The sequence below is a fragment of the Lichenostomus cassidix genome, chromosome Z, assembly GCF_008360975.1.
Source record: "Lichenostomus cassidix isolate B80296 chromosome Z, HeHo_3.0, whole genome shotgun sequence".
NCBI classification, from domain to species: Eukaryota; Metazoa; Chordata; class Aves; order Passeriformes; family Meliphagidae; genus Lichenostomus; species Lichenostomus cassidix.
In genome coordinates, this window is record NC_139511.1 from 63,577,525 (window position 1) to 63,604,217 (window position 26,693).

At 40.5% G+C, this 26,693-nt stretch overlaps 2 protein-coding genes across 6 annotated transcripts in view; one reads left to right on the top strand and one right to left on the bottom strand.

The window, feature by feature from the left end:
• Window positions 1–276: 276 nt before the first annotated feature.
• SKP2 (S-phase kinase associated protein 2) lies at window positions 277–12,616 on the bottom strand. Its single transcript, XM_085042434.1, has 10 exons — window positions 12,464–12,616; window positions 11,411–11,667; window positions 9,751–9,862; window positions 9,332–9,475; window positions 8,185–8,319; window positions 6,918–7,016; window positions 5,343–5,470; window positions 3,708–3,759; window positions 3,019–3,126; window positions 277–1,919 (listed from the first exon to the last, which is right to left on the bottom strand). Exons 1-10 carry the CDS (start codon window positions 12,469–12,471, stop codon window positions 1,706–1,708), a joined length of 1,257 nt encoding a protein of 418 aa, XP_084898560.1. The 5' UTR covers window positions 12,472–12,616; the 3' UTR covers window positions 277–1,705.
• The window catches only part of LMBRD2 (LMBR1 domain containing 2), a 30,215-nt gene continuing 16,131 nt past the window's right edge, over window positions 12,610–26,693 (top strand). Inside the window, exons 1-8 of one of the 5 annotated variants that reach the window (XM_085042430.1) lie at window positions 12,643–12,782; window positions 16,807–16,977; window positions 19,462–19,688; window positions 20,144–20,223; window positions 22,391–22,486; window positions 23,333–23,500; window positions 24,355–24,565; window positions 26,540–26,614. In XM_085042430.1, the coding sequence (XP_084898556.1) occupies window positions 19,515–19,688; window positions 20,144–20,223; window positions 22,391–22,486; window positions 23,333–23,500; window positions 24,355–24,565; window positions 26,540–26,614 (804 nt within the window). In that variant the 5' untranslated portion in view covers window positions 12,643–12,782; window positions 16,807–16,977; window positions 19,462–19,514. Of the gene's footprint in view, window positions 12,783–13,209; window positions 13,306–16,806; window positions 16,978–18,561; window positions 18,581–19,461; window positions 19,689–20,143; window positions 20,224–22,390; window positions 22,487–23,332; window positions 23,501–24,354; window positions 24,566–26,539; window positions 26,615–26,693 lie in introns of those variants that run through there. The other 4 variants (XM_085042429.1, XM_085042433.1, XM_085042428.1 and 1 more) reach the window with 4 other exon arrangements.

Below are 26,693 nucleotides of genomic sequence, written 5' to 3' on the forward strand. Positions count from 1 at the left end.
GTATAGTCAAGCAGTTTGATCTTTAATAAATGCAGAAGTTGCATGGAGTGACATTGTGCATACGGAGAATTTATAGCAAAGATTTTTTTTTCTTTAAGTATTTTAAGGCATGATTCTAAGGCAGCAAACTGAGGCAGTAGAATATCCAGTATCCTCCAACCTCTCCATCTCCAGCTTTCACAAGTTATATTGCCCATTAACTCCTTTCTAAGGGATACAAGCCTGTTATTAATGCCTGTTACTTATACTGTTAAATTTAATAAAAAACAAACCAACTTAGATTAACAAGATAATGCTTTATTTACTATTTTCTAGAAAGTCAAGTTAAATATCAAGTTCTAGTACTCATACAATCTTTCCACAGTAATTAATGTTCTGCACTACCAGATATTCGCTCCTGAATGCCTTTCCTCAAGACTGCAATGTGAAAAGCTATACCTATGCAAAGCCCTACAGTAATATCTCGACTGCTCTTAAAACATCCATGAATAAATTCATCTGCTTGCTTACTGCATTCATGGGAAAAACAGCAGCATATTTATGCCCCACACAGGGTCCAGGTTTTGCCCTAGAAATGATCAGCAAAAACACCTGCTGGAACACTCTAGGGCTTAGGCATGAGGACCCAGATAACAGATGCAGATGAAAGTTTCATTTAAAGTCATTACCTGTCCCTATCCTTTATTTGGTTTTTTCTTTTCCTTTTGGACAGTTACTCAGCTCTTCCTATGACTTTAAAAAAAAAAATCAACAGTAGACAATAGTGGTTAGCGATACAAATAGAAGAAGTGAAGTGCTACGACAAACAAACAATTATAAAAGAGTAATTTATGTCTCTTGATAGCACCAAAGCATCTCTGCCTTCTAGCATTCTTACACTGCAGTCTCAGGTTCTGGTTTTTGGTCATATGTAGAACCTTTTGAGCCCTCCTGCAACACTTCTACCAGTCTTTTCAGTTGCAGTTGAAAGATCTTTCTCTTAAGTTTTACCTATGATCAGGCTCACAGAAGCTACATTAAGGTTCTGTAATATGTAGTCAGAAAACCTAGCACCACAACATGAAACAATGGATAACCAGCACCTATTTTTACAGACACTAATTCTGAATAGACTTTTCAGACTGTATTTGGCTAAACATGAAGGCTTCTGAAGGCAAAAGTTTTCTTTATGGCCTCCTAAATGAAAACCTCACTACAGCTCCTTTATGCTGCTTGTATGGTATTGAGCTCTTAGCTGCTGCTGTGTAGATATCCCCAATTTACTGTTTTCAAGTTTAATTGATTCATCGTACTGTACCTTTCATTCAGTTATGTAGTTGAATAGACTTAATAGTTAAGTACTCATTTTGAGTTCTGCAAATTCCTTAACAAACCTTATAAAGGTATCACCTCTGCAAGCTGTTGCAAAAGTCGCAGACAGTTGCTAGAGGCTGTCATTAAGTAATTACCGTGATTTGTTTCATAATATTTCTTTTCAAAGATCCCCTGTAAAATGACCGTAAGAAATATTTTGTAATTGCTCACAGATCATTAGATTTCTAAAGGCTTTAAGTATAAAAAACTACTACAAAATATTATGAAACAACATTAAGGTGTAAGACCAAGTTAGACAGTAACAGTACTATGATAAAAGGTGCTCCAGCATTTGTTTCCTAAGGAGCTTCAATGCACAGTGTGTCCAAGGTATCTGGTACATTGTACATGATCACAGGAAACTCGGTTTTCTCAGTGTCAATCTGCATTTGATGCCCCAAATCTCATGGCACTTTTTATTGCCAACAGTTGGCCTTGCGATGCTGGTGAAGTGTGAACCATTGATCTTCATGTCAGGCAGTGCTTCCTCGATGAGCTGCAGGGAGCTATCAGTCACTATTCCAAATACCTGAAGAGTCTTCAGCGTTCGAATTTCACTAAGCTCACTAGAAAGAGGAAAATATGACATTAATCATGAAAGTGAAAACATTTTTGTTTTTTTTTTAGTCTGTGTCCAAGCTAGGTAATTCTGTTTCTACCAATTCTTTAGAAAAGGGTAACTACTTAAACACATATTTAGTTGAAACTAGTACTCTGTACTAATACTTCAGGAAAGTGACTGAATAAATTACTTTTTTGCTGACCTCTTTCTCACAGGCTGAAAATAAACTGATTCTTCTGGTTTCACATCCCAGGACTTAAAAATTTAGAACAAGTGGAAGAAATTGCCCAGATGAAGTTCTAGGATGTGGCTCAGAGGACCCAAGCCCTCAAGTTCTATCAATCAGTCTCTGATTTGTAGCAATATTTTGGTGAGTAGCGAGACCCAGCTTCTATATTGCTTTACATTTTCACTGTCATTATCTGAACTGTCTATCTTACAATAAGTACTAGACAAAATCAAAAGGCTGAGGTGCATGCTGCTACAGAAAAGGCTCTTCAGCTCCTCATTTTCAATAGTCCTGTTCCTCTCACAAGCTTTTCTCTTCTTGTTGACCATTTCCCTTGGGTTGACATCCTTCGTGAAAGTATTAGGATTGAAAGCTTCTATACTAATAAAAGGCAAAATGACTTCATGAGCAAGTCACTCTAAGCCATGTTTCAGTCACAATCAATAACTGATAAAAGTACACACAAAAGCAAACATATACAGCTTACTAGTCCAGCCAGTAGTGTCAACTCTGCCAACTTTTCCAAAGCTTGTTGCACACTCCCAAGTCTGGCACTGACACTGATACTGGTCACTGGCAGGACTGCAACCTCCAGTTCCAGTAATGAGTACTGCTAGTATAGTGCCACTAACATGCATGAAGCAGGCAGTTCCATGAGTACAGACTGACACTACTGAAAGATTATCTCAGCTTTGGTCCCAGTCTGGATTCTCAAAACATAGTCAGGTTATTTTATCTTAGTTTTATTCCTAATTCCTCATACTAGTAAGTTTTTTTAAACAGTATTTGCAATTCTAAACTTAGAATAAAGCAAATTTAAATTAACTTACCCTCTGTATGAACAGCAAACCAAAGCTATTTGGAGGTTACTTACACTAAGGCAGCAGGTGAGATCTGATAACATCGGCTAAGGCACAGATGTTGCAGGAATGCAAGTTGTTTAAAATACTGGAAGCACTCAGGCTTTAACATGATGCTGTCACTGTACAGAGAACACATGAAATAAAGGTCTAAGTATAAAGCAGCAGTAAATTTGGTATTTCCAAAATTCAGGCAGAGAAATTTATTAAACATCTACTTTTTCTACCACTGAAGTATGTTTTTGGATATTCTGCAGCAGAACTTATGCCATGAATGGGCAAGTTCTTCACACAGAGATTCCAAAGTACTGTAACTGACTAAAGCAAAACCAAAATACATTTTTTGGTTTTTTTTAGTTACTTGGCCAAATAACAAATTTGTATCAGAGATTACTTAAACCATCTCTAGGACGCTAGGCTAATAAACTGTAGGCATTTAAGTACTTCCTTCCATTCTACTGGCTGACTACCATCTCTTGTTAGTTAACAAATCCTGTAGGTATCTGACATTTATGCTGGGGTAAGAAAGACATCTTCAAGTTAGTTACCTGCTCCACATGAGGTCATGCCAGATAGCAAATCTTTTGCAGGTTTAACTTGAGTAGTATTTTCTGGATGTGCAGTGCTACACAACCTTGCCTCACTCAGTGCTAATCCCCTAAACCATAAGGGATTAAAGGACTGGCTGCACACGTCTTCTTACCTGAGATCTAAATGGACAAGCAAAGGACATCTTTCCACCAGTGTTTTCACATCTGAAAAAAGGTCACACAGAGTCAGTCCCTCTTTCAGTAACAAGATGAATGTGTGTTATACAGCCTACTCACTTCCACACATGCTCATTCATATCTTCTCTACAGGAACCCCACAACTAAAGCACAACTTTTAAACTAAAAGATACATGCTTCAAGATATCTTATATGGACTTCTATTAACCCTCAGCAAAACAGATACATTTAGTTCAGCAGATTGTCCCAAGAAGTCAATTGCACCAACTTAGCAAGAGAGTAATTCAAATTATATTTCTGTGAAATCTACTAACACAAAGTTATGGCGAGCTCCCTGAAATACTAACATATACTGACAAAGTAACAAAAATTTTCCATACATCAAATACCCTTTCAGAGCACCAAATCTTTTAGGCATCTCCATTTTTACCCAGAAGAAGTTCTTTCCTCATGACAAAAGTTACGGTTTTCCTGATTTGAACTGTGAATCCTTGAGGCTTTCACTCTCTGCAAGTAGCACTGAATCACCTGTGGTTCAGATATCACCTAAAAGCCATTGCAAGGTGCTAACCAACATGCAAGAGAATTTTGGTATTTCAGAATTCATATGCAGAAACTAAAGAAAACAATATCTTAATTATGATGATTAATGTACTATCCAAGTCTTACACCTGATAAATTGCACTGAAACAGTAAAGTCACTCAGGGAAAGTGTTTGACAGAAGAGGTCAGCACATGGTCTCTAATGGCCCAATTAGAAGGCCCAAGGTTCAAATTCCTGATGTGGAAGAGATTGTGTAGTGTATTTGTTTATGGGTTTGGGGCTGAGATAAGAAGATTTGCCTATTTCCCCACAAAGGGAATGCATGAAGGGGTCTGTGTGATGTTTAAACAGAAATAAGAGAGATCACCCCATGCATGTTATCTAATGCCCTATTGTCATATTCACTCATTGCGAAAATTAAATTCTCTTTACCACAAAAGGACTTTCACCCTTTAGCTATGCTCTTGTTCATTTTGATGTAGCGTCCTCCAAATCTAGACTTACTGAATTTTCTGAATAGAAATTACTGAATTTTCTATTACCCCCCAACTTAACACAACTTTTCTTCCTAGAACTATTAGCAAGTAAATGGTTAAATGTTGATTACTGAGATTATTTGCTTTCCCAATTAACTGGTAGCTGAATGTCAGTCTGAAACTCAAGCACCTACTATGACTGTTCTCTTTTAGAAGATGCCTTCAGCAGCCACAACTGCAGAGGTCTTAAGAAAGCCTTCCAGATACTGTTCCTGGAGCTAATTCACAGCACACAAAGTCCTGCTTGCAGGACTTACTTCAGAAAAAAAGGCTGTTCCATTCAGCTGAAGAAGAAATGAACTTTCACTGGACTCTTTTTTAATTCATAAGAAAAATCATCTCACCCTTCATGACTGAGCTAGAAATATGAGTAAGAGTCTCTGACAGCAAGAACTTGAAGCTATACAGAGCACAGAAGTCACTGTTAGTACGTGATTCTTCTATACAAAGAGTGAATGCCAACCAGAAGAAAATGTAAAGCCTGCTGCTTTATCCCATAGTGGGATAAAGGTTTGTAAGCTGCTGCTTACCTGCTATTTGTAGATTCTCTCTGTATCCACTTAAATTTAACTGGGTGATTTTTGAAGTAACATGATTGACTGCTGCTTGGACATGAGTGGCTGTGAATGCACACCAGGACAAGTTCAGCTCCTCCAGCCTACATACAAATGAACAGGTTTGTTAACAAGAATGGCTGAAATGCAGTTCAAGTTCTGTTATTTTCTCTTAGAGTTGATACTTTTAAAGCAATGCCTACTGCCAGCTTCCTGAATTCATGACAAGAAATTCTAGTATGACAATTATTAAGCACTAATGAATGGAGCAGGTTACTCAGCAGAATCTGTCTTTGGAGATTTTTAAGATCTAAGCAGAGAAAATCCTCATCAACCCAGACACTGCTGATTTTACACCCTGATCTGGGAAAAGGATTAAAGTGACTTCCCAAAGCCAGTTTCAACTGGAATGATTTGGTAATATCTTAGGAAGTGAAGGCTCTCTCCAGGAACTGCCACAAGGAGACACTGTTTTTTCATCGGGTTAGTGACCTGAATCTGTTACTATTGAACAGATGGTAACACTGAGAAGAAAAACCACCATCCATTATTAGCATTGGTCAGATGACCAATTAATCCTAATTAGCATAAAATAATTCATAGTTTTATATAAACACTAGTCATGCTGGGAGCTTAACTCTCTTTACGTGCTTGATTACCTATAGCCTGTCACCATGGGGCTGAGGACAAAGTATTGTTCTGTGGGCAGGTGTTGTAGAAACCAAGGGACAAAGACACAGTGAATGCACAACTAGAGCATTTAGCTGGCAATCTCTACATAAAATGAAAAAAACAGTTAAATTGCCACTAGCATTCCTAGGAACAGGTTTGCCATCTGCTATTCACTGTGCGCTGCACAGACTGCATCCTCTAAAGAGCTCATGATCTGAGTAATCAGACCAAGCAACAGAAAGATTAAGGCTTTGGCTGCCCACTGACTCGCAATTTGATTAAAAAACATGCTTTTGCAGAACTAAAGATTAAGTATGTTGTCCTGCAGGAAGTCAGCAGAAAGATTGGGATATAAATCCCAAATTCACTAGGGCCCAGTTCAATGACATCCTGCCAGCAGATGGTTTAGTCACTGGAGCTGTCAATCTGAACACAGCCCTTCATACACTAGAAGGTTACTAAAGGATTATTCTACCAGGGAAAGGCACAGGGTTGTCTGCCACTCAAGCTGTACTCTGATTGCAAAGGAAGCTCTGGAACTCCTCTTTCCACCATCAAAACACACTTGGGCTTTGTGAGTATCACATACTGTTTTCATAAAGAAAATCAAATTTACATCATATCAAAGGAAAAAAAAATTAGGGTTTACCCTCCAAAAGGATGATTAAGAAAACCCATGAAAAACTACCAAAGTACATCTTTGCTATTAAAGCAGAAAATGGCTTGATGGAGTTATGAGCTGACTACTCAGCTAATAATCAACTGTTAAGCATTTAGAAATAGAAACAAGCGCATTAAAAAAAAGTATTAGATATAATGGGGATGTCTAAGGAAAAAAAATCCTTCTTTTAGGAATGGCAAAAACTGGTTTTCTCTTACATAGAACAGCTGCTCAACATCAGTTCCAAGGCTTCTGCAGAAAATGCTGAGCACCCACAGAGATTTAGTCGTATCAAATTAGGATTCCTAGCAATGCTCCTGTAGAGAGGAAAAAAATGAGAAGTTCAATATAATTTAAATATGGAACACCTCTTGATTTGTAAAGATGTGTGATTATTTTTAAGACCTAAGATCCTGGGCAGGGAATTGTTCATTCAACATGAAGAACTGCATCTTTAATCAACTGACCAACCTGAGGCACTAACAGTCTCAACTCTGTACTTGCTGCATCAAGGCACAACATTGAAAGAGATACCTGTCTATTTACTTGACATTGCTGACAACTCTGCATATTTATAAACTACTAAGTTTACAAGGAAATTATTTTTTCTCACCTTCTCCTGCTGTATGCCAATAAACACACACCACAGCTAATCAGAGATGACTATATCTCCACAAAAGACAAAGCAACCATCTCATTTCTGATGTCACCCCTCCACAAGATGGGGGTTATTCCAGAACAAAACACATCTCCAAATAGCATTCCCTGAATGCATTTGTTTGCCAGACTAGAGCACGGATGCAGTCAGCAAAACCTGGAAGAACCCTTACAGCTAGTATCTACATTTGTTCAGAAGGCAATAAAACTCCATCATTAGTGCCTGATTAGTACCCAATTTTCAGATTTCAGACCAGTATTAAAAGCCAGACTACACAGATTTATTTATATTCTGGTTCCTCCTCCCTGGTGTGAGGAAGGCATCAGAAAGCAGGACACCCAGAGCCTCTGCCATCTGACCTATGGTCTCTGGCACCTCCACAATCACCTCGTATGACTGAACACGAGGCTGACTGTACATGCATTAGTGTCTTTGCAGTCTAACCAAAAAACATTTCGTCTGCTAGACAGAATCTGTAATCTTCCAGGACTTTGGAGTGAAGTGCAACAAAAAAATGTGAGCAATAGTGCAGAAACACAATGAGCACCTGGTGGGAGAGCCACTGAGAGCCCTTAGAATAGAAAAGAATCTGCACACCAAACACTAAGTTCTCCTGGGAGCACAAAAGTAAGAAAATAAAAGTAACTCTGCTGTACAGCTTAGCTGTGGGAACATGGACACAAAAAAAAAAAAAAGGCACCTAAAACTGGCCATTCCAAAAGACTCCCACAATGAACAACTGTCCACTGCATTCTTTCATTAGCCTGCACAAAATGATGGCACCAAACAGAAGGTATTTACTGAATATTCCCAAACACATCACTCACTTGATGATGAGGTCAGAAAGCACTAGACCCTCCAGGCTGAGGTTCTGCAGATTTTCACACAGACAAAGAATACTGTGGAGATCTGCAGCAGACACTGTGCAGTTTGACAAATCCAGGTGCTGAATTTTAAGAAGACTTAAAGAAAAAAAAGGTACGTTACTAACATTGCATTAAAGTCTCCTCCATTAATTCCCCACATCAAAAATACATCCCACATACTAAAATCATGCAAAACTTGCAGAAAATATTTTTACTGTTGTATTCAGCTGCAATCTGAATATACTACTAAGCTCACTGAGCTTACTGCTTAGCTACCAGCAAAAACTGCAGCACTTGTATCTTCCAGGCATTTGGGATTCCTGCCAGAGTTAAATGATTATCTTGAGTGTACCATATAAAAACTCTGGAGATGATGATAATTCTTGATTCTACAAGATATAAACTGCATGTGCATTATGGTGCCTGCTATTTTCAAAAAAAAAAAAAAAAAAAAAAGGTGATGCCTAAAGCAGGCTACCTGAAACAGAGGCCAAGACAAATTAGCAGTATAAAAAGCAGACAAATTTACTCAAGGCCTTCAGGGTACATTCAGCAAGCAAAGTCCCCCTTGGGGAACTACACCCAGAAAATGGATGCTGGGTCACAAGTCCTTCACCTTTTATAAGTTCTGTCCTGTTAGCATATTAGCCCCTAATTCTCCAATCACTTCCTTAGGCAATGATGTTAACCACCCAAGGCCCACTACCAGGCAAGTCACAGCTGTTTACATATTTTAGGGCCCTAGGGCAACAAATGTGTCCTTGGATCTCTATTCAGAGGGATTTGTTTTGGTTAAAGGATCCAGAACAGAGGGTTTTAGCACTTTATAAGCAGCACAGAACTACACCAAGTTACAGATACGTGAAGAGTAAAAAACTAGAAATTATTAAGGCATCAAAGCCACATCAACCTGATTTTAAATAACTGACAGGTGAATGCAGATCCTTCTGTTTCAACACATGTGTAACCACTGACCAGCTCTTCCCCACTCCAGAGACAGCACAAACACTGCTGCTGGTTGGTACTACCTTAAAAACCAAAAACACACAGAAAGACTGAATATTTGAAACACAGTTTCAGGATCCAAAAGATGCAGCAAAAGCCTTACTTGCTTGTTTTAAACAACGGATCCGCAATGCAAGATCTCGGGCAGCGGAACACGGTAACACCTGCAGGCAACAACTGTCCAAGCACTCCTGGCAGCAGATTCCCACCACTCAAATCAAGACTGTGCCAGAGAGATTCATCAAACCTAAGGCAAAGAATTTTACTTAGTGAGTTCAAACAGGTCAAAGCTATGAGTACAACCACAGACAGTTTTCAGCGTCAAAAACAGACTGGGAAAAGGGAAAGTTGTTTAATAGACAACTATAATGTGAAAATACGTGAGGCATCTTTTGGTTATACATACCCACATACAGCATAAGTTGGATTATACATATATAAATAAGATGAGAATCAGATCATTTAATGGTCCATGGAAACAAAGATTTGCCTTAGTACTAAATGATGAGAAGTAAAACTTACGAAAGACGATGCCACCTCTTGCAAGTCATAGAAACTCTCAGCAAGTCCTTTAGGGGCAAATATGCAAAGATTGCCAAAAGCAATTCATCTGGAAGTGCATCCAAAGAAACACCTTTAGGGAAAGAGCAAAACACATACTAGTTAAAGCTGATTCACTTATACCTGGTGATTAGATTCCTTGTTTGGTTTGGTTGTTAGAAGCACCTCTACAGTTTCCCTAGGGTATACATCAGCCTACATCAGACATCAGCCCACTATTTGTCCCCCTTTCAGCTCTTCATTGTAGGAAGACATTATTAGCATTTTTGCCTAAGCATCACTGCAAAGTTTCCTATAATATCAACTTTGTATACATACTAAAGCCATGGAAAAATAATTTCTTTGATAAAAATGACAATAACCACTACTCACATACTCGTTTGGGAAACAAGAGCATCTTAGTTACTGCCCTTGTATTCTAATGCTTGTACAAATCTCTTGGCTTTTCCCCCCACCTCTGCTGAAATGCCCACTCTTCCTGTGTGGGCAAGTATCCAAGAAGGGAGCCCAAGCTGAGCTGTGCTTCTTTGTGATACACAGAAAAAATCAAATACTACAAACTGCTTTCTAAATCATGCATGCTATCATGACTACAAGAACTATCTGAAACAATGTGGTGCAATCACAGCTTCTCTCAGGGCTCCAGAAGGTGTCGTGATTTACACGGGGGATTTCTGGGTAGCAGAGCTCAGTAACAGCTGCCTATGACCCAGCACTTGGTCTTATATAAAAGCAGTGTTGTCTGAAGGCATTCCCACCTTCTATGTGACAGCCTAATGTCTGGAGAAAGCTGCTTATTTATTCTGCTTCCCATACTCAGACAGACTAAAACCCCATTTTGAGATCAGGGAAAGGAACGCAGCATTGTACAACCCCTTCTTCTAGTGTCCGAGAGCCCTGCGCTTTTCCTTTCAGTCCCTTTCCAGCCCAACAGCCTTCCAACCTTTAATGTACTATCTCTGTAGCTCTCTGGCACAGTCCCTCATGTTGCTCAGAGCTCAGCTCCACTGGGAGCTAAGAGACAGCTCCGCCGGCACACCTCAGCCTGCACCCCTTATTGCCCTTCCCCCTGTGCCTCCAAATAGGTAATTTTTGGGTTGACTTTGGTTTTAGACTGATCGATTTTAGCCTGCTTTTTCTCTGCATGCTTTAACCCTCTAGTAACTAGAGTGAATGTTGCCAACAAACTTTGCTACACTTTTGCTTTTACATTAAACCTACTTTTGCTTTTACCTTTGCTGCTGATTCTTTGAGTAGCCTTAAAATAAAGATTCACAACAGGGCCCTGCTGGGCCAAGGTGTCACCCATGTCCCATACACACGAGCAGACAGACAGAGGGACATGCAGCACAACCCCCCAGCACAAACACACAGGCACTCGCAAGGTTAGGCAGGAGAGAACCATGCTTTTCATGGGCCTCAATTCTGCAGGCAGATACACCACCCCTGTTTAAAGGCACACATAAAACAGCATTTATCACCCCAAGCCTGAAAGCCACTACATCTAAAATTCTGCTGGGTAAGAGCAAAAAGAAGTAAACAATAAAGCAGGGTGGACTTGTGATGCCCACTCTCCATCTCTACTGAAGGGCGAGCAGAACCCAGACCAGGGTGACGGTACCTGACTCTGCCTCTCCGAGCAACCACGGCCGGCGCAGGATAACAAAGTCCTTTTCGTTGTCCTTCACCTTCTGCCGCTTCGGAGGAAGACAGGGCGACGACCCTAGCAGGTCCTGTGGTGTGTTTTCATTGCCCAGCCTGTCTCTCTTAATGGGCGGCACTCCCATGCTCGAGAGATACTCCGAGGTCTTGCTGGAGTCCCATTCCGAGCTGGTGGAAACATTACTGCTAGAGGATGGGATCTCCTGGAGGTGTTTTCTGCAGACACAGCAAGACCCAGAGGCTCTGAGGGTATCGCCCGACTGACACCAAACACAGGGTGGGGATCCTTGAAGCATTTCAGTCGCTCGTGCTCCACTTCCACACGCAGGCAGACTAAGTGTGGGATCTGCGGGCGCTGGAAGCACAAGCAGCGGCCACGGCGCAGGCGTGTGCTCGGTCTGGCAGACTTTGGGGAAGATCCCGCCAGGGACTGAGCGCGCCCCGCTCCCGGATGGGGCGGGGGAGGGACGGGGGAGCGGAGCCAATGGAGGCGGCGGGACAGGGCAGCCTCCCAACAGCACCAAATCCGGACACAGCACCGGGCGGGACCCTGGCACGGCACGGCGGCAGCGCGGGCAGCGGGACGGGGTGCATGCGGAGCTGGGGGGAGCTGCCCCGGCTACGGGCGGAGGGAAGCGGCCCGGTGATCCCGCGGATCCCGCGCACCTCGCACCCCCTCGGCCACAAGGGCAGAGCCCCCCGCACCCCGGGGACCAGCCGCGGGGCCACACACACACACACACACACACACACACACGCACGCTCGCACGCGTGTGATGCCCGCACCGCTTCCACGCCCGGGAGCCCGTTCCCGCTCCCCCGGGACCCGCACCCGCTCCCGGTTCCCGAGGGTCCCCCGCGCAGCCCCCCAGACACCCCCGAGCAGCCGGGGGACCCGCTCCCGCCTCCGCGAGGGCTCATGCGCAGCCCGGGCGCCACGCGGCTCCCTCGCAGCCGGCAGCGGTAGCCGAAAGCCCGTGTCGCCGCGTCCCCGCGCTCCCGGGTCCCCTACCTGTACATGGCGCTGGAGGCCCACACGCGCCGCCGCGCGCCCCGCGCCTTTCAGCACCGCGCCATCCCCGCGCCGGCCGGAAGCCGCAGCGTGGGGGGCGCAGAGGCTGCTGGGAGGTGTAGTTCGCAGCCCTGTGCCCGCCCCGGGGCGGGGCCGTGCCGTGCCGGCGGCGGCGGACGGCGAATGGCGGCGGCTCCGACGCGGAAGAAGCCGGGAGCGGCCAGCGCTCCCTGCGCCACGCTCTGAGCCCGGTGCCGGCCGGGATGGCGGGCGGCGGAGCCCGGCGGGGGACGCGGTGCTGAGCGGCAGCTCGGCCGTGGTGAGGCGGCGGCGGGCGGGAGGCGGGGCCGGGCGGAGCGGGGCCGCAGTGCCGAGTCACGGCCGGGCCGGTTCTCTCGAGCGGGGACGGGAGCCAGGCGGGAGGCGACAGCCCCCAGACACGTCCCCTGGGACAAGGACGCGGCGGGAAGGGTGGTCGTGGGGCAGTGCTGGGTGAGGGGCGCGTCGGCGCGTTGGTTTCCCGGCTCTTGTCCCGAGTATTGCCCTCCCGTGAGGGAGCGCGGGCGCGCAGCGCGGGGCGGTGCGGTTCCGTGTCCGCGGAGCTCGGTCTGTGCCGCACAGGCCTGTGCGCTCACAGCCGGCCGGCGGTGCCGGGCAATGCCAGCGCGTTTCACCGGAATGTTTTCTGTGGGCACACCTGGAGCTGCCCGTGTGCGGCTGGTGCTGACCCTTTCCGCTCGTTCCAGCCCTGCAGTCTGCTCACACCGTGTTTCACAGCCAGCCTGGCTCTCAGCAATGCAGCTCTTCCTGCCTTTTCCCCCAGACTGCTTGTTTTGAAATTGGTGGGGATGGAAAACTGACTCTGCACACACCTACAGCCCTGCTCTTAGTCAACCACTTGCTTGCCAATGCTGTCCTTTGTTTACTAAATAACGCTGGAGGGACGTGCCTGTAAAATTGAGGGTGGTAATGGAACCCGAGGCCAAGAGTACGCAACTTCACCTAACGTAACGAGAATCATGTGACTCAAATTAACATTCATATAATGCTATAATATGTAAGAAAATATTTTTTTTAATCGTTTCCAGTTTTAACTTAAGTCACAGAACAGTCGTTCAAAGGTTATTTAAGCAGATAATCAGATGAAAAAGAGGTGGAGTTTTGGTTTAAAAAAAAAAGCTCAGTTTATGTCACTTTTTCTGCAGCCCCTTTTTTCTGTGTGAATCATGTGACTCTTCTCTATTAATGTATAGTAAATCGAGATATGATTTTCCTGAAAATCCATTAATTTTTACAATCTGGAAATTAACATATCGTGTGTTTCCCGGAATGCAGTGTTGGGGCAGTAGTCATGTGATTGCCTTACTGACACCTGCTTTGTGTGAGTGCCTTAGTCTGCTAGCCCAGAGAGCGATTTCTATTCTTTTTTTAGATTCTGCTTGCAACTGTACAGCGCTTGTATTTGATTCTATTTCAGTTCCTCTGATAAGCAAGTTGTTTTCTTCTGTGTATTATTTTCAGCATGCTTCCCTAAACTGTTTGAAAGCTTCAGCCTCTGTGCTACTCATTAAATTAAATATAGGACTTGATCATCTTGGAGGTCTTTTGCAACCTTAATGATTCTGTTATCCTTTAGTAGAGGACAAAGCAGCACCATGTGAAGCAAAAGAGCTTGTTGTGGTTTTGTACTGATGGTCCCTGCTTGCATTTGAACATAAAAAACCTTAACGTTCCTTGGTCAAGCATTTTTCTTTTGTGGAGTGCTACTGTGGAGACCCTAGTCTCCTAAGAAATCAGAGAGTACTGCTATTTTGCATGGTGTCAGCACAGCTTTTTTTTTTTTTTTTCCTTTTAATTGGAAAATGCAAAACTTGTTTCCTTAAATATTGATCTGTTATCAATTAAATGTTTGGTCAATTTAAAATTTTTCTTCATTGCAAAATAGTTGATCTGACAGGTACTTATAAAATACCAGTCAGTACATAGACTGATTAGTGTGTCTTAGAAGAGCAAGAGCAAAACCATGCAAATTACTTTCTTCACTAATCTCAGAGGCTGTTTCTCTCAAAGAGTGCAATCAGATAATTTCTCTGGTTGGTTTTCTCAGGCAGTTTGTGGCTATTTTCTTTCTTTAGATGGCTTTCTTACTGTACTGAGATAAAGCAGCTCTTTGTTTTCTGTTTATAAATACTTACTATTTCCCCCAAGTTCTAAGGGCCAGTGTGTAATAATAAAGTAAGCAGAAAAACCCTAACCCACCAACCAACCAAAACCCACAATGCTACCCTTCCCCTAAACCTGAAATCAAGCAAAAAGAAATCCTCACAACACACTATGCAGATTTGGATATTAAAATGGCTGAAAGGACTGTTTTTATTGTTGCTTTGCTTCTTGTTGTTCTCTGTGAGTTCTGAAATATAAGTTAGCCCATTTTGTTGTTTAAAGATGGAAATGTCCAGGGCTCTTAGTATGGGGCTGTTCTATCAGTACTAAAGGTTTAATCATGTCTGTAAAGTGAAGTCTTCCTTTATGATCCTTAACAACATAATTTTGCTGAGTAGGGCAGGCTTCAGAAACCAGCACAGGTGTGTGAATTTTCCTTTCGCCAAGTGAAATGTGCTTGTAGAACCTCCCTAAGAACTAGCAGATTATTCCCTGACAGAAAGGCAGAAGGTGATCACTGAGCTGGCCATTGATACATTGCTGGAGATGGCAGCTTTTGTACTTGCAGGTGTGTTGTAAATTCAGCTTGAGGTGGAAGATGCTGTTGAACAGATGTTTCTTTCAGTATGCTGAGGCTCTCAGTTCTCTCCATGAGTGTCTCTGATGACCCTTTCATAGTTTGCCAACTTTTGGTGCCAGCTTTTTTTCAGATGTAATTGTGATGTTTAAACTTACAGAGTAAGGGTGTTTGGCTTAACAGGTGTTTCACCTGAAATATCCAAGATGTCTGGAAATGTAACTTTTCCAAATCTGTTTGATCTCTACTTGAGAATGCTTCAAGAACAAGAAAAACTTCTGTAATATTCTAGAAATGTGTGAGGTACCAAAGATGGAAAACCAGAAGCATGGGATGGCTGTTTTTATTAGTAATGTTTAAAGGACAGGCAGAGCTACAGACTGGCAGACTCCTTTTTAAATTCCTGAAAAGAATTCTGGCACTAAAGCTGTTTGTTAAGTATGTGGAATATAATAGCTGAGTAAAAGACAGCATCAGTTTGTCAATGACAAGTTGTTGAAGTACTGTGATCTATTTCAGTAACAACTGGTAGACCTACTGTATACAAGAGGATCAGTTAATAATAGTATATATTGCTTAATAAGACTTTGGTTCTCTTCCTTAGGATGTTTTTGCTTGGGAAAGAAAGCTGGGAAGAGCCACTGTTGTGATTAAGGAGGCTATTCCCTTGTCAAATACTTTTCATGGCTTTCACAGTTTCTCTAATGAAATAATATGAAACTGTAGAAGGCACAAGACTGAGAGATTCCAGGTCTTTTGGAGTGTGTTAGTGAAAATCAAACTACCTTAAAGATTTGGAAACTTGTGAGAGGAGAATGGGTACAAGTGAGTGGAGTTTTGTGCCTGTGTTTAGGCAGGAGCAATCAACCACAGAAATACAAGACAGAGAAATAATGTGTGTTTCCTGGAGGGAGAGAATTTGGAGGGCTTAATAAGCTGAATTTTTGAAGGAAACACCCTGCAAGTTATAGTCATATTTATACTTTCCAGTAAAGTATGTGAAGCAGTGTTTACCCCCAGTTCAGTCCTCCTCAGGCATTTGCTGGGAGTCCGGGGGGGGATCCTTCACAGACGTGCTTTACTCTTTTCAGCTCTTCTTTAAGAATATAATATTGGATTGTCTTTGATAAACTTGGTGCTGTATAAAAGCTCTGAGAAAGTGTGGGGTTTTTCATTCTCTGCCATTTCATTTAGTAACTTGAGTATGTCTGTGCCAGGCAGAGTAGTTAGTTCATTTGTAATGTAGATGTCATGAGTGCAGTTAGACTTAGGTTGGCAGGGTAATTTAATACTGTTGATAGCAGGGAGTCTGCAAGGGAATTAAGTCTGAACTGAGCCTTTTATGATGCTTGCAGAGTTAGTAGCTGGTTAAAATTAAAAAGTTAACTGATTGTGTCTGAAAAGAAGCAGGAAAATCCTAAGCTAATACAAGAGCATGTCCTTGTCTTTTATTGGTTAAGTTGCGCTTCCCGTGCCAGTGTGTCAGCTTTTAATCTTATTTGTATTAATCTGTAGTTGCCTGGTTCTTCAGAAACTGGGTATGCCAGTAAGTACTTCTCCACTCATAGTGAGGGCTCTTGTTACTTTGTCATTGCTTTAACAGGAGCATCTTTCAAGCCCCAGAAGGTTGTACAGTACAAGAGACCTCTTCTGAAGTTGTTATTTCAGGACCACATTTTTTTAGAGATGCTGGAATTTCAACTAGCTGGCACTAGGTAGTTGTATGCCAATAGTGAGATGGCTTTCTAAATAAAGTGAAGAAACAGGGTGATGGGTAAGGAGCTTACCTTTCTTTGAACTAATAACCAGGTTCAGAGGCAAATGCTGCTTTCCACAGGAAGACATGGCTTTATAGCCTGCAGTAATGTATTTTAAGGTCTGATTCTAGTAGCACAGGTCCCAAATATGTCTGCACTGTTGGGCTGGATTTAGTTCACTGGCAGAGCTTCTCTCAAGAATTGCAGTTCTCACTTTGTGGATTTTCTTCCATTTAATCTTTTTATGTGGAGAATTTGGTTTAGAGGGTTTCTATTTAAAACTTTAAATTGTTGATTTGGAAATGTGTATACACTGATTCAAAACAACTCTCTTATTAGTTGTAGTCTTGTAAAAAAATAGGCCTTTCGTTTTGTGTTTTGAGATTAAAATAGGAACCAGGGAAGAACATAAAGATGTAGTTTACTGATAACTGCCAAGTCACATTTGTCTTTGAAAGTGAGTTAAGTTGTGTTAGGGACTCAATTCCCTCTTTGTTTTAGCATAATCTGTACATTTTTAAAATATTAACATATTCTAAATATATAAAATATATAAATACATAAATAATATAATAAATATATAAAATATTTAGCATATTCTGTACATTTTTAAAATATTTCTGGAAGTTCCCTCGTTAGAAGCTGAGTGCAGCATCTTGCACAAAAACTTTTCACTGTCTGTTTTGGTAGCAGGTTTTTAGGTGTGACTGTAATAAAACTTTATGACTTATGAAGTGTGTGCTGTATAATTTTTTTTTTGTTTACATAGCAAAAGGTGTGGCTGTAATGGGCACTGAAAGCTACATGCCAGATAGCAGTGCCTTAATGAAGTTGATACATAATGGTTTTGTTATTTTTATTTTTGTGGAATTTGCTGCTATACTGTGAATACAAAAGACTTATCTGAGGAAACAAGAATGGTACAATAGAATAGTAAAGGACTTGCTTAGAATAAATGATTAGGAAATGGTGTAGATGTCCTGAATTTTTAATATACAAATATTCTAGCTAAAGTATAGTACAGACACATAGTATGGGGATGATTTGTCCTAACGGAAATGTTTATAGTTTGGTAAACATGTTTGATGAAAGGCAGCAAAGTATGTGCATCTTTGACAAGAAACAGGAAGGTAACCTGAGTTATTTTTGGAATACTGGGTGCTCTGTGTGCAGCTGATGTGGAGTAAACATGCTCTTACTGTTTGAAATTCAAATGTGAAAGTAGAAAATGGGGAGAAAAAAATTTTTTTGGGAAAAAAAGAAAATCAAAGAATAAATTCCTCTGCATCCTCAAGGCAGTAATGGCATCAGAAACTTCAGAGTTTTATTAGTGAAAATAAGAGAGTTTTCACTGCTTAGTGCCCTCAAGCATAACAGATCTGCTTAAGCAGTTTATTGAGAAGTTAGTAAAAGAAACGGTTCACTTTACCAAATTCTAAAGGGATTTAAAAGTAAGCAGAGGGGAATTTTAGTAATAGCATTTCTTTTAAACCTCCAGAGAAGTGAAAATGCTGAAAGTCTTAACAGTGGGAAAGCCATAGCAAAACCCTTTTCACTTAAATCAAACCAGCTAAATGTTGGTATTGATGGAGAAGCAAGTCAGACTGGCCACAGTAATAAGTAAGTTGTTTTTTTTTTAATGCATGAAATTCCTGTGGTAAAATGATGCTTATTAAAAAGGTCTGAAGCAGTTTAAATGAAAATGTAACAAGTCAGTGAAACTTTCTGTAATGGATTTCTGCAGCACACTGTCCCTTTGCATATTAGCTTGTCTTTTTGAAGCTGTATGAACTTTGTAGGCACTTGAAGCAGTTCTGACTGTAATAGAGTAACTAAACCCAGAAGGATGAGTAAAGTGAAAATACATCATGGGCAACTAATACCAAATGAATTGAGACCCTTGTTTCTCTGAAGAGCACAAGGGGAGTAGGAAGGTGAATTGAAATTCTTGAAATTTCAAACTTAGAAGAGGTACATTAGAAGTAGACTAACATATGCTTTGCTGTATTTTTATGCTCTATTAACTCTTGTGTACAGACTTTAAATATGTAGTTGAGGTACACTCCCTGAAAAAGGTTGTTCATTAGCTATCTAGACACATTTAATTTAAACATTTAACCCTTTGTCCAACTCAGTAGATCATTTTTAAAAGGGGAAAAAAAGAGAAAAATAGATTTTCCTCTTGAAATTTGTACTGGACATAAAGTTGGGCTAGCAGTCTGTTCAAAGACAGGATCTTCCAGATCTTCTGGATCTGTTGTATGTCAAGATGACAAGTAGGAGTTATCCTAATGCATTGCTGGAAATTACAGCACTGGAATGACATATTTTGATTTCTTCAGAGGACTTCAGGGCACCTTGCTAAAAATCTTTTTCTATCATAGTCCGAGTCATGTAAAGTACAAAAAGTCTGTTAATATGTTTGAAAGTGTCTACTGAACAACTCCTGCATAAATGTCTTCCAGAGAATTTAATGTAGTTAAATTCTTTTTGTCTTACAGTTGTGATCTGCTTTCCCAAGTGAGTGTGGTGTGGTTGGAGCAAACATTTAACAATGAGTGGTGCAGCACTGGGCCTCGAGATAGTGTTTGTCTTTTTCTTGGCCTTATTCCTACTTCACCGGTATGGAGACTTCAAGAAACAGCATAGGCTGGTGATTGTAGCAACATTATTGGCTTGGTATCTCTGCTTCCTGATTGTATTCATACTGCCTCTGGATGTCAGTACGGTAAGAAACGTGCAAGACTTCCTGCTTAACTGCATCCAATGTGTATGGTATTTCTCTGAGTTAATGATTTCGAAAGAGCATTTCTTAGAAACAGCCAAGAAATCTTCCATGTAGTATCTTAATAAATTAAAGATGACAGTGACTGTGTTTATAATTAATTTTACTTTTTGTTGATCTCATCAGATAACAAATCTATTTCAAACATTTTAAACATTTCAAACATTTTAAAATTCTCTTATTTGTGTTTAACAATTTTTTAAATCTGTTTAGGCAGCATAAAGACAGTTTCAGTGTTTTACTTACTTGTCCTGCAGATTGCATGTTGTTTTAAGTTTTTATTAGTATAATTACTTGCTTCCAAATGTAAACCTGAAGTGCAGAAAATGTCTTTAAAATAGGACTTAGTACTTTAAAATAAGTCTTTGGTCACTGATATAAAATAAATTGTCTTTTAGACTATTTATAATCGATGCAAACTTGCGGTTAACTCCAGTCCTGCAGAAAGTAATGGCTCCTATGTTACTCTTGCTCCAAGGTATGAGCTACAAGTTTTTTTCTTTAGACTGAATTTTATTATTTTCTTTTTTAATTTATAGGAGTGTATTGTCTTTTAAAGACTAATAAGCAAGTGTTATTTGTGTGTATGATGCAAAATTTAAAGTTTGTAAATATACAGGGTCTGTATCTGCTGGGAGTAATTATGTAGCAATTATATAGTAGTTCTTGCTGATTACCCAACAATTTTTTTTTTATGGCATTAGATTTCTTTTTTTTTTTTTTTTGTTTTTTTGTTAAAGCAGTAGGGATAAGCTTGTTAAGCAATCCTGGTTGTGAGGAGAGGCTTTAGTAACTGCTTATCCTTCACAATCTTAGACTTTAAACCTGAAAATCTAATTTTATACCTTATGAATGAAATTAGCAGCTCGTCTTACATGGAAGCGGCATGTCTAATTGCTTATTATAATTACATATATCTAGTAATTGAAATTATATGAAATCTACTGTATTCCACCAAAGTAATGACAGCCTGTTTGTTGCATCCTGTCAGGAAAAAAGTAATCCCTAAACATGGAGAAGTAGGCTAACATGGGCCCTTTCCATGGCTGTGCATCCATTAGCCTGCACTGGCTGTTCCCCTGAGTTGTCTATGTGTACAGTGTAGTTATCTGTAAGATGATCAGAGCCTGTAAGATGTCAGCTGATATGTGTGTGCAAAGTATTGCCAGTCTTGCTGCCCCAAATCAGGGCCTGGAAGAATGGTAAAATGGTGAAATGACCGTCTTAGAGGCACAATATTGCCCACTTTATTTAATACCACCCAGTGCATGTTAATTGAACCAAGTTAAGTATGTACACAATTTGAAAACCATTCAGTAACCTTTCCATTTACTTACAGCTTCAGACAAACCTTTTTTCATAGAATCATAGAATGGTTTGGGTTGAAAGGGACCTTAAAGACCACCCAACCTACTGCCATGGGCAGGGACACGTTACACTAGACCAGGTTGCCCAGAGCCCCATCCAACCTGTCCTTGAACACTGCCAGGGATGGGGCAGCCTCAGCTTCTCTGGGCAACCTGTGCCACTGCCTCACCAACCCCACAGTAAAGAATTTCTTTGTAATCTGTAATTTAAACTTGCCCTTTGTCAGTTTAAAACTGTTGCCCCTTGTCCTGTCACTCTCAGCCGATATAAATGTGTAGTTCCCTCCTTGTCATAAGCCATCTTAGGTACTAGATGGTACAATGAGGTTTCCTGGTGCCTTCTCTTCTCTGGGCTGAAAAACCCCTGCTCTCTCAGCTTGTCTTCATAGGAGAGATGCTGAAACCTTTAGTCATACTACCTGTCATTCTATCTTAATTTGATAGTTTTGAAAGTATTTAGGCTGTGCACATAAAAACTTACAACTCAGGCTTAACTAGTTTGACCCTGGAAAACACCAATTATTTCTCATTGGGTAATCCTATCTAAGTTGACTTTATTGCCCCTTGACTCACCTGTGCTTCATTACTCAGACAAGTGTATGGAAGAAAACAAACTGCCTTAGTGCAGGTGGAAACTTTGTCTTTTGGGGTTGTTTGTTTGTTTTTTCCTTTGTGGTTTTCCCCCTCTGTTTTTCTTTAGTTTTGGTTTCTTTTTTTTCTTTTTTTTTGACTAAAAGGCTCCTATGGCTTTTCTGGTCTTCTGAAGTGAGCACTACCTGTCAGAAGAGTATTGGCTTACTGAATCAAAATTTATGTAGGACTGACTGAATCCAGTTGGGTGGCAGAAGAAGCAACTAGTGCATTTTTTGTACAACTAAATGCTCTAGGTGATCATGTTCCCTAGGTATTTTTTAAAAACCTGCTGCACTAACTAAAGTTTAAGGCTTCTCTGTCTAAAAAAGTGTTCTTTCTGTGCATGAAGTAATTGCTGCTTACCAAAAATTGTAACCTTAAAATGATTTATTCAGTATTCCTTTTCAGTCTTTGAACTTCTATTTTTTTCTCTAAGAGAGATATCCTGTCAAGATACATTATTTGTGGTTAGGAAAATGATAAATATTTCTACATGATCATTCAGTTTATTTATTTGAGGGGTAGATGATTATTAACTATGTAGTTGAACAGTATTGTACTACTTCAATGCTATTTTCAAAAGCCTTTGTAGATATTATACTCATGGCTCTACAACTAATAATAATCTTCTTTACATTGTAACAGCAAGCAAAAATGTTTCAAACCTTGGAGTTATATTCCTGATGGAATTATGCCAATTTTCTGGCGTGTTGTATATTGGACATCTCAGTTTTTAACATGGTAAGTAAGGCAAAAGAATGTGGCAAAGACTTATGACATAATTTTTTAAGCGCACCATCTTAACAGTCATAGCATTCTTTAAAAACGTGTATCACTATGGCAAAGAGCTTTTAAATTGTGTATTATTTGCTAGTAGTGAAATTTCTGTAATAAATACTAATTTAGGCATATTCTTTTTTTTTTCTTGCTTTTGTGGAAGCAAACTTCAAGTGGCAGCCACTTACCCTTGGTTCACTTTTGTGGTTGTAACTGAGCAATTTACACGTGACAGTGTTTATGGAGAGATTGTCTGAAAAAATGGGTTTTAGGCAACCAGATACCAAAATAATTCCATGAATAAGTTGGGTAATTTTTGAGTAATATTGTAAATTATTTGGTTTTATGTGATCTATTATATAAAGCTTTAGATATAGCTATGGTAAAAAGATTGTCTGTGGGGTTTTGGGTTGTCTATGCTTTGGTTTCTGGTCAACATGTCATCAAATAATTATTTTTGTAGTTACTCAAGGATATCTGGGTTGATAGTTTGTTCTTACTTACCGCAGACTTTTCATAGTAAGGCTAAGTGTATGGTTTTTATCTGCAGCTTGTTTAAGGTTTGCCATTGGACAGGTACCTCTAGAATAAAAACACATAAGTAGCTAATTACTTAGAAGCTTGGGAGTCTTAACCTTTAACACCTGTGCCTCCGTAACCTGACACTGCTAAAGTACTTTTTTGAGGGGGTTGGTGGTTTGGATGTTAGGGAGATTTTTTTGGTGGGAGTTGGGGTTTTTCTTTTCTCTTTTTTTTTTTTTTTTTTTTTGATTGGCTGATGTGGTTTTGTTTTATTTCCTTTTCTCCTAGGATTCTGCTACCTTTCATGCAGTCGTATGCTAGATCGGGAGGGTTCTCCATCACTGGAAAGATTAAAACTGCTTTGATTGAAAATGCCATCTATTATGGCACTTACTTGCTGATTTTCGGAGCATTTCTAATATATGTGGCTGTAAATCCAAACTTCAATTTACAATGGTAAGAATAATGCTGTAAATACTTGCATGAGTTCTTGCAGAATTGTCTTAGATAATTTCTTCTGTGGTTGAAATGGGTGTTTCTGAAAAAACTAAACTAGACTTTAGTTGACCTAATGTTTTGCTAGGCAGTTAGGCAGTTATGTTAACTTTTTATATGAAATGGGGCTCTTTGAGTATTCATAGAAATTTGGTCTTTGGCTTTCTGATTTTGATATGTACAGCGGAGGAATCCTCTTGTATTTGCAATGGTGCTTTTTTCTCCATGCAAACACATTTGCAAAGTAAGTGCAGAAACTTTCAGTGTTTTCAGAACAACATGTTTCAAAAAGTCAGTATTTCCAGTGGTTCTGAATGCTGAAGACTTTAAAAGTGAAAAGGGAAGTTAAAATAATTGACATCTGTTAATTGCCAATGGTCTTCCATACTAGACAGAATGCAAATCTGAATACAAATTTCTGAATATAATATTCTGAATACAAATCCTGGGTTCTGTGGCTCTTTCTTACACTGACTGCCATTATGCTGTTTAGACCTCATTTTCAGTAAGTTTGATAAGTTCATGTTGTTTCATAAGAGAACATATTCCCTTGGGGGAAGAGTTTGTTTGTTTGAGAACTAATAAAAGTTTATATTCCCTCTGTAGTGGGCAGAAACATGGGAGATACAGGAAGATAGTAGCAGCTTCAAACATGGCAAAGAAGCAGGCTGGCTCTAGGCAAAAAATTATGTGATACTGAGTCTGTTCCTGTAAACTTGAAAGTCATATGGGAAAATACTGGTACTTTAAGACTGCTTTCTTGCAGGTGGGATTAAAGGTTTGTTTGGGTTTTTTATGCTGTCTTTTTTCCTTAGGAACCAACTTCAGACTATTGGCATAGCTGCTGCAAACACATGGGGTCTGTTCCTTCTTGTGTTGCTTTTGGGTTACGGTTTGGTAGAAATCCCTCGTTCCCACTGGAATGGGGCCAAGAGGGGTTATCTGCTCATGAAGACTTATTTCAAAGCTGCTAAACTGATGACTGAAAAGGCAGATGCAGAGGAGAATTTAGAGGATATTATGGAGGTAAGTGACTATCTCTATGAAAAAGGTGAAGGCTGTTCTTAGTTGTGTCTGAATTTGCTGGTGTTGGATACTTGTGGCAAGGAAACATAAGTAGCATGAGGTTACTGAAAAATATCTGTAAACTAAGAAAATTACCGTAGTGTGACACTTGATAACACTTGATCCATGCAGATGTCAAAGCAGAAATAGTCCTTGCTGAGAAGAACTTAACAGTCATAGCAACTTGATAACCATTATTTGTTGAGTCTATTCTTTTATCTACCCTTTTAGAGTAATGTTGGTCACTAATGAATAACATTTATGAGTGACCATGAACAGTCTGTACAGATGTTTCACTGGTATTTGAATTGTGTGCTTCTTTTATATACTGCTCACAGGGTATTTCTGAAATCTTAAGATAAGTTTGCATATTGTGGGGTCACACTTACTGCTTCTTGAGAAGAGAATATATAGATAATGCTTTTTTCAAGGTTTCTTTTGAGACTATTGTTAAGTGTCAGCGAACAATAGGCTCTAATGTACAAGAACAGAGTGGAAATCCAGCCTTTTGTATTCCCAGTTCTACTGCTGGGAGACCATGGCTTGGAATAATATGTATGAGCTGGTTTAGGGTAGGGTGGAAATTTGTGTTACGTGTCAGTGTAAATCAGTAGTAGAATCTTCATTCATCAGTAATAGCATTTTGAAGAAACTACTGAAAACACCTAAAAGCATCTAAGTGGGACATAACTACAAAACTTAGTAGAAAGTGAGCTATGAAGACTTTTTTTACCAGGATAGGACTTAAAACAGTGTGGTGAAGCAGCCTCGTGTTTCAGGGACGGCCACCCCACGCCGCACAGAGCGGGCTGTCCGGGGCTGAGACACGCTGGGAGCACACCTGGCAGGCGGCAGGCAGTGGAACTCGGGGGGACGCGAGTCGCTGTAGGGGCGTGGCAAAGAAAGAAGTGTAGGATCGCAGTCTGTGATTTCCAGGGAATTTATTAAGGTCCACAGGTGAAGGTCTGGGGATGGTGAAGAGGGATGGAGAGCAAGGGATGGTGAAGGGACAGCAAACCAGAGAATGCGAACCAAGAACAAAGCAATGCAGAGGGTTAAAAGGAGAGGGAGGAGGAGAGTGGTTAGTTCCAAAGAGCTAACCAGAGAAAGCCCGAGCGGAGGAGATAAGGAGGGGAAAAGGGGTTACAACCAATGGCTAACAGCAGAGGAGGGTACAAACTCAGGAAGCCAATAATATACTCAGCTAGGGAGAGGTTTCTAGAACATAAACCATATACAGCTTGTGTTAATATGCATACCCTAAGTCCTACTAGCACACTGCAACAAAACAGATAGGATATTTTTACTGGACCAACAATGGCTATGTGATCCAGCTGTCTGACCGCTTCAAAGCTGACCAAAAGTTGAAGCAAGTTACTAAGGGCATTGTTCACATGCCTGGAGAGCGAGATGCTGATCTCTTTGCCCTAGTATCCAGTGACAGCATGCATGGGAGTTGTTCAAACTGCACGCAGAGAGGTCTGTTCTGGACATCAGGAGGCATTTCCTTACCACAGAGGTGGTGGGTGGTCTCACACTGGAACAGGCTTCCTGAAGAGGTAGTCAGTGCCCCAAGTCAGTCAGGGGGACTTGCTCTTCATCACGCTTTTACCTATAATTTAAACAAGAAAGTCTTTTCCATTTCACCCTTAGTGCATAGAAACCAATCTTCCACACATTTGCATAGTAGTGTTTGCACTGTGATGTTCTTTCTTAAAAAAATATATGCATGTTCCTTACAAATATGTCACTTACCCTTTATCAGCTATGACTTTTAGGAAGCTGTATATTTTTTTAAGCTTTGATGGCAATCTTTTCCAGTTGGGAGGGCTGCAACTCAAATTGATCAGTAAAAATTTATAATTTATTAAAAATGCATTTGTCATTTTTAATTTAGCATAGTTAAACTACTGTGGAATTTTTTTCTCTCAACAGGAAGTCCGTAAAGTAAGTGAGAGTATCAAATATAACCACCCCTTGAGGAAATGTGTTGATACAATACTGAAAAAGGTAACCAATTGCTCATATTCAACTATAATTATTCATTTGGGAGGCGGTGCTTCTAGCATGTACAGAATACTTGTACATT

Excerpts from the sequence above, each read along its gene's own strand:
- SKP2 (XM_085042434.1), bottom strand. Across the intron at positions 9,863-11,410 it reads GCTCGGAGAGGCAGAGTCAG|GTGTTTCTTTGGATGCACTT; the intron begins GTACCGTCACCC and ends CTTTCCCTAAAG. Across the intron at positions 9,476-9,750 it reads AAGAGGTGGCATCGTCTTTC|GTTTGATGAATCTCTCTGGC; the intron begins GTAAGTTTTACT and ends TCTTTGCCTTAG.